The sequence below is a fragment of the Saccostrea cucullata genome, unplaced genomic scaffold, assembly GCF_032062105.1.
Source record: "Saccostrea cucullata isolate Sc308-1 unplaced genomic scaffold, CSIRO_AGI_Scuc_v1 ctg2074, whole genome shotgun sequence".
NCBI lineage: Eukaryota > Metazoa > Mollusca > Bivalvia > Ostreida > Ostreidae > Saccostrea > Saccostrea cuccullata.
Genome location: NW_026938183.1, coordinates 14588 through 26940, shown reverse-complemented (window position 1 = coordinate 26940; position 12353 = coordinate 14588). Strand labels below are relative to the sequence as shown.

At 33.4% G+C, this 12353-nt stretch overlaps 1 protein-coding gene across 4 annotated transcripts in view; it reads left to right on the top strand.

Annotated features, from left to right (window-relative positions):
* LOC134249581 (large neutral amino acids transporter small subunit 1-like) overlaps positions 1-12042 on the top strand; it is a 40213-nt gene extending 28171 nt beyond the window's left edge. For all 4 annotated transcript variants that reach the window (XM_062731914.1, XM_062731917.1, XM_062731913.1 and 1 more), the window contains exons 8-9: positions 1457-1553; positions 11827-12042. In XM_062731914.1, the coding sequence (XP_062587898.1) occupies positions 1457-1553; positions 11827-12027 (298 nt within the window). In that variant the 3' untranslated portion in view covers positions 12028-12042. The remainder of the gene's footprint in view (positions 1-1456; positions 1554-11826) is intronic.
* Positions 12043-12353: the final 311 nt, after the last annotated feature.

Sequence of the window (12353 nt, the reverse complement as noted above, 5' to 3'; positions counted from 1 at the left end):
TTACATAGAAATATATAGGAAAAATCTTTGAAAATCTTCTTCTCAAGAACCACTTGGCCAAAAGAGCTGAAACTAATGTGAAAGCATCCTGGGGTAGTATAGATTGTAAATTGTACAAATCATGACCCCCGGGGGAAGGGCGGGCCAGAATTGGGAATCAAAGTTTTACATAAAAATATATAGGAAAAATCCTTGAAAATCTTCTTCTCAAGAACCACTGGGCCAGAAAAGCTGAAACTCATGTGGAAGCATCCTGGGGTAGTGTTGATTCTAAATTGTTCAAATCATGACCCCCGAGGGAAGGGCGGGGCCACAATGGGGAATCAAAGTTTTATATAGAAATATAATTATATTGGAAAATCTTTGAAAATCTTCTTCTCAAGAACCACTGGGCCAGAAAAGCTGAAACTTATGTGCACATGGAAGGATCATGGGGTAGTCGTGTAGATTTTAAAATATCTAAATTATGATAAGTGGGGTAGGGTGGGGATGCATTATGTATTACAAGGGGGAAATCTGGTAAAGAACAGAATGGTTAAATCTTCTCAGGTGAGTGATGTGGCCCATGGGCCTCTTGTTAAATCTACTGTACTTGCTTAGCGGTGATAGCTCAGTAATTAAGGCTACCTGTTCAGTGCACTTGAAGTGAGAAGTTTTTGGTTTGAGCCTGGCATGGGGTGTTAATATTTTTTCATGCAAACAACCATTTATTTTGTCGTTTTGTTTTTTGCTCTGATGTATTAAAATTTTGAATTTAGATAAATTTTGGTTCAGTTTGGTTCTCGAGCGAAATCAATTCCAATCTTCTATTCTATAATGTACATGTAGACGTATCATGCATCTATGCATTAAATGTTTTAGGTGTTTATTTTTTGTGAAACATTACTATGTTATAGTACCCCCTACGAAAAACAGACATAAAGGTTACAATCTCACAAGGTCTTTCAAACTAAATGAGAAAAAAAACCTATGGACGTGTTTGTAAATTCTGACCAGCTATGATCACCAACCAAATCATGGACATTTAAACCATAAATGTTTCGTACAAATGATTCCTGCAGATCACATGCCAAATCCGCCCATCTTCTTTCCTATTTTCAAGTTGAGGAAAGAAAGTTGAGTTATTTCACTTATCATACTGGGTATATGCTACTATAGAGAGACACAAAATATTTCTTATTGATATGAAATTTTTATTTATTAACTTAAATAACATTATTTAAAGCTAAGTACATTTTATAATTAAATTAATATAAGAGAATAAAACTGTAAGAATATCAGTTGATATCATTTTGTTGATCAACTGACAAGAAAAAGAAAAAAAACACCTGCTTCCAAAGAAAAAAAAGTACATGCCTGCCACATTGAATTTTCTTTTTGATATAATTTATTGAATTAATAATATCATGTTCTACTCCCACCCTTAAATGCACTGATAGCATTTTACTGTTTGTAGGTTGTTTTTTGTGGGAGCCCAGAATAAACAGTTTCCTACATTTATGTCAATGATTGACGTGAAAAGGATGACACCTTCACCCTCCCTGCTTGTCATTGTAAGTATTTCTACTTTCAGTCCTACTCTTAAACTAGAAGCAGGTTGTTTGAAGAGTGACACGATCTGCTCTGGAAGATTTTTTTTTATTTTACTAACAAGACAGTTATATACTTTTGTAATTTTATTACCGACATTCAACTTGGGAGGGAAAAAAGATTTTGTATTGAATCATCATGTTTTTTTTTTTTCATATAAATTTAGCAATCTGGAATCAATTCATATCTGAAATTCTGAAAGTTGCAACAGAATTCCTAAGTAAATCAATAGGACTGGGTATTGGCCAATGAATTCATATTGCGATAATTTTAACTGTATGGCGATATGAATTGCAATATTTTTAATGTTATTAAAATGGCATTTTCTTATTAAATTAACTTTAATTTACATACAGAATATATATAACTATGATAAGCAAGCAAAAGAAAAAAAATTGTTGTTTTTATTGAATTTCTGTTTTGAAATACACCCATAAAACAGTTCCTTCTTACTGTTTGGCTTAATAACAAACCTTTCTTACATTTGTTCTTATATTTAATGATAAAATTCCTAAGTCAAAGCATTTTGCTGGTATATCGATATTACAAAAATGTATTGCGATATGATATTGTTTGTCGTTGTATTGCAATATACCAAAATATTGATATTTTTTCCCAGATTTATAAATCAAAGTCTAGATTATAAAAAAATATTGATAAATTCAGTTAGACAGCAAAAGATTCTACATTTCAGCATTTAGATATTAAAGACTAAACTGGTAAATATTAAGGTAGGTCCGTACTTTCAGAATTTTCTGTCAAACTGATAATTTTTCAATTTGAATACTTTGAACAAGTCTTAAACTTACTAAAACACCCTTAAAAGACATATCTTTGCAGATTGATTTTCATACAACATGTCTCAGCACACATACCTCTAAAAACTCAACAGCCAAAATTGCACATAAAAAAGTGTGATATCATATTTCTCTTAGTTATGCACCAAATCACATCAAATTTATGTTAAAACATATGAAGATCAAAAATATTCATTTACCTAGAGAAAATTTGAAATTTTTACTGCAAAACATTAACAAATCGGTGTTGAATCTGTCCATGCCTTTCAGAAAAAAATCTCAAAATATCTTTATTTTTTATAATTCTTAAAATCCAATATGTTTAGATGCCATTTTTTCTTTAAAACTATTGAGAATTATATCTAATGTTAACAAAAACATCTACTTTATTATGATTGACCAGAGAATTTTAACAAAACAGTCTTTTGAAGACGTAAACCCCCCATTTTTGAAATATCAATTTTTTCAATTATTCAATGTAAAATTTTTAAATAATAGAAATTAAATGGATGATATAGGCTCTTAATCAATAAAAATAGATCTCAGGTTAGTTTGCTTAAAAGAAAATTAAAAAGATTTAGGTCTTTAAAAGCAATTAAGAATTTTGTGTCTGGATAAGTTCTAAATGACATATAGGTCTTATGGACAGAATGCAAAGTTTTAATTTCCATAAATAATGTATATTATATGCTTCATATGCACAATAACACTATAATAAACAAATATTTACTTGCTAAATCATTCTCAATCAATCAAAAAGATTTATATCAATAGAAAAGTGAAAATCATAATTTTTTTATATTTTATTTTATTTGTGTAAAATTAGAACCGGATCCGTAAAAGTGTGGGCCTTCCTTAAATTAACAATCTCATAATAATGATGCTAAAAGAAAATCATGCAAAATAAAGCATTCATTAATGACAAAGGGACTTCATTAGATGTATTTCAGATTGGCAAAACATGGGTACAGCCACGTAAAGGAACTTAACTAAACAGGTTTAAAAAGAGTTTATAGAACACTCATGAAGAAAAGATGTAATATCTGCTTAGTATAATAAATGTATAAATCTGTATACTATTTCAGATAAAAGGGCTCAACATTCATAAAAAATACATGTGAATATGGAACTTTATTTTGATATATTCTCAATTGTTGAAATTTTTTCATTGAAATATCCTGCAGTCAATTCTTGATTAACTACATGTTTTTAGCTCATCACCTAGAGGGATTCGAGATGAGCTTATGCTATACCCTCAGTGAAGGCATCCTGGTTAAAGTATATGGAGAAAGTCCATTCCCAAGTAGCTACAAACCCTACCTATACCAAACTTGCATATATATAGTACCAGCACATCTAGGGATTGGCACTAAGGGCTGGGTATCTGCTGGAAATATCTTATTGTGATTTGTAGTGCAATATGTTAAAAGACACTTAAATTTCTCTTTTTCCTATTTTATAAACCTGCATCTGTTTCTATTAACACAGTGTTACAAAGCAGTTTTAGTTAATTTCACTATAGTTTTGGAACAAAATGAACACAATATGGTCATTTTACAGCAACTTTACCATTTGGCACTGTTTGGAATGATTAAAAATGTTTCTGACATATTAAATTTAATATTTTATTTATGAAATCTAAAGCCCAAAGAGTTTGTCAGTATATTGGTACTGGAAAACTGTATTACAATATATTTTTTTGTTAATGAATCTCAATATACTAGAATCTTGATATTATTTTGCAGCCCTAATTAAAACTACCACACTTGCTTCAGATCTGACCTATAAGGCTATTGTTTTCCACATGCGTGAATTTTATCCATACTTTTAGCAAATTGGCATGGATGGTAGGTGTAGGGGATGGACATTTCCAGACTTGCTATGTATGAATAACCAAGGTATTAGATTCTAATCATAGGCAGTGGGGAGTTGTAAAATCTCAAAGGCTTTTTTGAAATGAATGTGTAATACAGGAATATAATGTATCATTTTTTTTTTCCTTGATTATCAAATATATAATTTTAATTAGATTTACCGGTAGTTGTAACACCTCATTTGACTGGGTAAAAGATTTAATACATTTCATATAACATAAGTTGCCCACGTCTCAATGAGTTACGTCAAAAATATATATTACTCCGCTTGACCTTACTTCTAAAAAAAAATATATTACTCCGCTTGACCTTACTTTTAAAATATGTTCAATTTGAAGCCTTTTTTCTGGAGGAAAAATTGTCTCATTGTCTACACTGAAATTAAATAATATTAAGAATGATGCTTATTTCAACTTATGTCAATGACGTATGCTTTTTAGCTCTTCTGAGCCAAAGGCTCAAAGAGCTAATGCTAAGGCCATTTGTGCGGTGTGCGTAAACTTTTTAGAATATGGGCCATAACTCAAGAACCCCTTGGCCAATCAGTACCAAATTTGCTACAAGGTATCCTTGGCCCAAGGACTACCATTTATACTAAAATAAGGGTTAGGACCCTTAAACAGGGAGAGATAATCAGGAAAACAAAACCAAAAGTACTGGTTGCTAAAAAATCTTCTTCTCCATAACCACCAGGCAGATTTTCACCAAACTTACATACAAGGATCAGGATATGTCGAAGATTAAAATTTGCACGGGGAATTACCCTGGGGCAAAGGGCGTGGTCTCAAGGTCACTTCAAAGTTGACCTAAATTTACAATTAATAAAAACGTGTATATTTTGCTTACTATAAGGACTAGGATCATCAAATCTTGTAAGTTGATGCATCTTACGACTTCACATCATGTAAACTCAAAAGTAGGTCACAGTGACCTACTTTTAAAATTTTGCGGGGATTTGTTTTCAAATTGATTTGAAGGCATATTTTGGACACTTTAAGGCCTATGATCATCAAACTTTGTCAGTTGATGTATCTTGGGTCCTCAAACAATGTCAACTTAAAAGTAGGTCACCATGACCTACTTTTTGAACTTTATGACTTATCCTTTTAAAAACATTAAATCCCATTATTTCAGACACTGGGAGGTTTAGAATCATCAAATCTTGTACTTTGATGCATCTTGGGACCTTAAAACATATTTATGAAAAAGTAGGTCACTGTGACCTACTTTTTGAATTTTGCTGACATTTGTTTTCAAATTGTTTAAAACGCATATTTTGATTACCTTCAGACCTATGATCATCAAACTTTGGTCAGTAGATGCATCTTGGGTGTTTAAAAAATGTTGACCAAAATGTGGATCACGATGACCTACTTTCGACATTTTATGGCTATATTTAAGTATCTTAGGTATTTATTGGCTTAAAAGCATCAAACTTTGTGAGTGGATACATATTTGGTTTTCGGAGAGTGACGATGAAAAAGTAGGTCACGAAGACCTACTTTTGACATTTTATGGCTATATTTAAGTATCTCAGGTACTTATTGGCTTAAAATCATCAAACTTTGTGAGTTGATGCATCTTGGGTTTTCGGAGAGTGACAACCAAAAAGTAGGTCATGGTGACCTACTTTTGACATTTTGTGGCTATAATTATATATCTCTGGTACTTATAGACCTAAAATCGTCAAACTTTGTCAGTTGATGCATCTTGGGTTTTTGAGATTGTCGACCAAAAAGTAGGTCACAGTGACCTACTTTTGACATTTTATGGCTATATTTAAGTATCTCAGGCACTTATTGGCTAAGAATCATCAAACTTTGTCAGTTGAGGCATTCTTGGGTTTTCGGAGAATGTCAACCAAAAAGTAGGTCAAGGTGACCTACTTTTGAAAATCTCAGATACTTATTGGCTTAGAATTATAAAATTTTGTCAGTTTAGGCATCTTGGGTTTTTGGATAACATCGACCAAAAGTAGGTCACCGTGACCTACTTTTGACATTTGATGGCTATATTTAATATCTCTGGTACTAATCGGCTTAGAATCATCAAACTTTGTTGGATGATGCATCTTGGGTTTTCAGAGAATGTTGACCAAAAGTAGGTCATGATGACCTACTTTTGAATATCTCAGGTACTTATTTAATTAGAATCATCAGCATCAGTCTTTGTCAATTAATGTATCTTGAGTCCTCAGAAAATTTCAATCAAAAGGTAGGTCACTGTGACCTACTTATGGTATTTCATAATTGGCTAAATATTATCAAACTTTGTAAGTTGATGCATTTTGGGTCTTATGATACTAATAGAGTTGGAGGCTTCTAATAGAAGTGATAGATTTTACAATTTATCAGAAGAGCGATTCAAGGCCCTTGGGCCTCTTGTTTATAAACGGCTTTGCAGTTTATAAAGCATAAACTGCCCCAAGTTACAATTTTATCATATAACATAAGTTGAAATAAGCTTCATTCCTTTATTGACTTTAATCTTGACTATAATTTTTGAATGGCTGGTTCTAGGGTTTTCACTGTGAAAAGACCTTTAATTTATAAGGACATGATACAATCAAACTTATGAGTAGAGAATTAAACATGGATGGACATTGATGTTGAGCCCTATATTCACATGTATTGGACAGCTTTTTGACCGTTATTATTCAGGAGAAACTAGTGATCACCTACTTCATATATCTGCTTATCCCACTTTGTCACTCAAGAAACCCCTTTCTTTCCTATCCCATCTTATTTGTTTCACAAATGTTCACCTCTTTTCCATTAAACAAATCCTGCGACCAAACATTTGTCAAGTGCTTAGTGGTAGATACTCTGATTTCACATTGTGTGTTATGAGTGACACTACTAACTAAATAGGTTTGTATCAATGATGGCCCGAAAACCTAGCTATATCAGACCAACATGCAAAAATCCATATCAATCGGAAAGTAATATTTTTATTATAATGTTAAAACTTGCATGTGAGAAATATTCCAAAATTCGTGAGAGCCTTGTCATGGTGAATATTTATTCTGCGAGCTGGTTCTTAAAGTTTATGTGTCTATTAATAACAGATCCAAAAAGGCTTGATTGCAAAATTAATCGTTGCGAACTAGTTTATCCTTGTAAATCGCGAAATGAAGTTGTCATGAATAAAAGGTGATTTACAGAAGATTTAATTCATTTTGTATAAAATAACTTGCCTACGTCACAATGAGTTACGTCAAAAATGTATTACTCTGCTTGACATTACTTTTAAAATACTGTAAACGTAGTATATTTAGTGTGTACGATATTTTGCGGAAATTGACTTTTGAATAAGTAAGCGAAGATTTGATTTAGCGCATTTCCTCATTTTTAGGTCACCTGAGTAAACTCAGGTGACCTATTGCTATCTGTTTTCGTCCGTCGTCGTTCGTCGTGTGTTAACATTTGAACATTTTCAGCTTCTTCTCTGCAACCACTCAACCAATTTCCACCAAATTTTACATAAAGCATCTATGGGTAAAGGGGAACAAAAATTGTGAATTTCATGGTCCCTGCCCCCCTGGGGTCTGAGGGGTGGGGCCAAAACCACTAAAATTAGTGCAATCTTTAAAAATCTTCTTCTTTTCTCCTGGACATCAAGCAGTCAAACTGTTAGCATGAATGTAATGACCATTGAGTCCTCTACCAAAATTTTGAAATTCATGGCCCCAGGGTCAGGGGTTCTAGTGCTAGGGCGGGGCTCTATTGATTATGTAGTGAAAATACATGAATTCTTAGAACATCTTTCATGGCCCCAGGGTCAGGGGTTCTGGTGTTAGGGTGGGGCTCTATTGATTATATAGAGAAAATGCAGAATTTGTTTGAAAATCTTCTTCTCTGCTCCTGGGTATTCAACAAACTAACTAAGTATATAGTTATGATGAGCAAGAATGTCTCTTCCAAAATTGTGAATTTTATGGCCCCAAGGTCAGGGGTTCTGGTGTTAGGGAGGGGCTCTAATGATTATAGTGAAAATACATTAATTCTTTGAAAATCTTCTTCTCTGCTGCTGGGTATTCAACGAATTAACTAAGTATATAGTTATGATGAGCAAGAATGCTTCTTCCAAAATTGTGAATTTTATGGCCCCAGGTTCAGGGGTTCTAGTGCTAGGGCGGGGCTCTATTGATTATGTAGTGAAAATACATGAATTCTTAGAACATCTTTCATGGCCCCAGGGTCAGGGGTTCTGGTGTTAGGGCGGGATCTATTGATTATATAGAGAAAATGCAGAAATTGTTTGAAAATCTTCTTCTCTGCTGCTGGGTATTCAGTGAATTAACTAAGTATACAGTTATGATGAACAAGAATGCTTCTTCCAAAATTGTGAATTTCATGGCCCCAGGGTCAGGGGTTCTGGTGTTAGGGTGGGGCTCTATTGATTATATAGTGAAAATACATTAATTCTTTGAAAATCTTCTCTGCTCCTGAGTATTAAATAAACTAACTAAGTATATAGTTATGATGAGCAAGAATGCTTCTTCCAAAATTTTGAATTTTTATGGCCCCAGGGTCAGGGGTTCTGGTGTTAGGGTGGGGCTTTATTGATTATATAGTGAAAATACATTATTTCTTTAAAAATCTTCTTCTCTGTTCCTGGGTATTAAATAAACTAACGAAGTACATAGTTATGATGTGGAAGAAAACCTTTGTGAATTTTATGACCCGAGGGTCAGGCTTTCTGTTGTTAGGACAGGGCTCTATTGGTTATATAGAGAAAATGCAGAAATTGTTTGAAAATCTTCTTCTCTGCTCCTGGGTATTAAGCAGATGAACTACCTATATAGCTTTGATGAGCAAGGGCCATTCTTCCTGAATTGTGAATTTCAATGGCCCTGGACCGGGGGGGGGGGTTCTACTTATGAAAATGAATTATTTGATTGAAATCTTCTCCTTTGTATCAATCAAATATTTTTGATAAGCAAGGGTGCCTTTTCCAAAATTGTGAAATGTGTGGACCAAGGGTCAGGGGTTCGTGTGTGGTAATGAATTATTTGATATGATAATCTTAAAAATTCATAAATTGTATATTTTATGTACAAAAGTTCAAATTTTCTTATACATACTAAGTACCCACAGTTTATTAATGCAAGTGCGCATTATGACGTCATATTATGACGTCATTGTTCTATCCCATTCAAGGTAATAAATCATATCAACAAAATCACGTCGGCGCAAGGGCATGTCCTATCTAATTTTAAATAAACAATGTATGATATTAAGGAGAATATCATTAAAATTAATAAAATTGCTGCACAAATCCTATGGACTTTCTCAATCGAAAAAAATTTTTGGAAACTTACACGGGACTGTGAATTTTTACCCTGTTTAAACTTAAAACTGCACGGATAGTAACTTCACAGTTGCAGCGCCGACATTTGTGCAGCAATATCGTAAATCCTTGGAATATCCTGCGTCTTTTCATACCTTGTGTGTGGTATGTGGCATAAACTTGTGTAGTAGATATGACGTCATAATATGACGTCATTGTACACTGGATATTGCATGTCGTGGGTAATGTATAAGAAAACAAGTCTTAACATTTTCTGTGCGGTAGGTAGAGCAATTATGGAATTTAATTAGATATTTTGCATAAAAACCTCTATATTTAGCCTTAACTCACTTGCGTGATTAGTAGAATGCATTTTTTTGTTCCCCTACTCTGTCTATGGGTATTAAGTAACCAAACTAAACATGCTAAGTGTTTAGTTATGATTAGCAATGGTGCGTCTTTCAAAATTGTGAATGCCATGACGTCTAGTTTAAAACATGAACCAGAGTCGATCTTTGTAAAGTTGTTGCATGATGCTCAGGTGACCTATAAGGCCCATGGGCCTCTTGTCTTATTTATGTGTATATGTGAAAGACATTTAGCGTTGTACTTGATTTAGCGGTTGCTGCGTTCTGCCAAAGCTGCTAAGAAGAATACACAGCCAAATATAATACGTTTACAGTATATGCTAAATTTGTAGCCCTTTTCCAGAGGAAAATTTGTCTCATTTTCTACACCGAAATTGAATTACATGAAAAAGGAATGAAGCTTATTTCAACTTATGATATGTATGATATAACATAACTTGGGGCAGTTTATGCTTTTTTATAAACCGCTTTGCGGTTTACAAAGCGTAAACTGCCCCAAGTTATGTTATATAGTATAACAAAAGTTGAAATAAGCTTAATTCCTTAATTAAATTATCATTCTCTGTATAATATTACCAGGATTTGAAAAATGATGGAAATTTAGTGCTGTTGTTTATTTAGAATAAATATTTTTTTAAAAAAAGAAAGTTTCTAACTAATGTTTGTTTGAGAGAAGTCAGTCAATCCCAAATGTTTATCATATTTGCATAGCATGTAAAACCTCCCACCACAAAAGTCAATTTTTAGCTCACCTGAGCCGAAGGCTCAAGTGAGCTTTTCTGATCACATTTTGTCCGGCGTCCGTCTGTCCGTCTGTCTGTCCGTCCGTCTGTCTGTCTGTAAACTTTTCACATTTTCGACTTCTTCTCAAGAACCGCTGGGCCAATTTCAACTAAACTTGCCACAAAGTATCCTTGGGTGAAGGGGATTCAAGTTTGTTCAAATGAAGGGTCACGCCCTTATTCAAGGGGAGATAATTGGGAATTAATGAAAATTTAGTGGTATATTTTAAAAATCATCTTCTCAAGAACCACTGTGCCAGGAAAGATGAAACTTATGGGGAAACATCCTCAGGTAGTGTAGATTCAAGTTTGTTCAAATCAAGACCCCGGGGGGGTAGGGCGGGGCCAAAATGGCTGACCAAAGTTTTACATAGAAATATATAGGAAAATTCTTAAAAAATCTTCTTCTCAAGAATGACAAAGCCATAATTCATCATATTTATATGGGAGCATGCTCATGTAGTGTAGATTCAAGTTTGTTCAAATCATGACCCCCGGGTAAGGGCGGGGGCAAAATGGCCAACCAAAGTTTTACATAGAAATATATAGGAAAATTCTTTAAAAATCTTCTTCTCAAGAATGACAAAGCCATAATTCATCATATTTATATGGAAACATGCTCAGGTAGTGTAGATTCAATTTTGTTCAAATCATGAGTCCTGGGGGTAGAGCGGGGTCAAAATGGCCGACCAAAGTTTTACATAGAAATATATAGGAAAATTCTTTAAAAATCTTCTTCTCAATCATTTTCTAAAAAATAGCAAATCCATGATTGGTCATGGGACTACTTTTGGATTTAAACTTTACAATAAAAAGCCATTTTATACTAGTCCTACCCTTGGTGCTCAGGTGAGCGATGTGGCCCATGGGCCTCTTGTTTTTAGTTCTTGTCTTGTATACTTGTATGTAGAGTTGACTTACTTAGCATCAGACATAGTGTGGATCTATGTATTTACTGTAACAATGTGTATGTATTATCTGCTAGGATTTATAAGATAGAATAAGATAGGATCTATCTGATTTTGAATAACTTTCTTTCATTAATTGTTAGAAATATCATTTAAATAATATTTGAATTCTTAATTCAGATTCATTAATGCTGAGACATATTTCTTTCTTACAGCTTCTTTTGACGATGCTATATGTCTCGTCCAAAGATATCTTTTTTCTGATCGAGATGGAGGGATTTGGATTTGCTTCTGTCCTGACCATGGTGTTTGCAGGACAGATTTATATGAGGTATAGGGAGCCTGATATTCCCAGACCAATCAGGGTAAGGTCATCCACAACCAAAGGAATTCATAGTACAGTTAAACTCCTTTAGTACGAACACGGATATTGCGAATTCACGGATATAGCGAAGTCATTTTTGATCCCACGCTGTATAAATTTAATGAATTTCTTTTACGGTTATAACGAATTATGGATATAGCGAAGTAATTTCAAAGGTCCCAGGAACTTTGTTATAACTGAGTTTTGCTGTACATATAGGTTTTTATAATGCTTGTTGCTTTCTGTGGTATGAACAGACCTTAGAATTTATGCATGTCAACCAAGAAATGTTAGAACTCTAAATAACAGTAAAAAAATAAGTAAACCCATGAAATTGAATTTTCTTGAATAAATATTTTTTTCCTCAAAACCACAAAA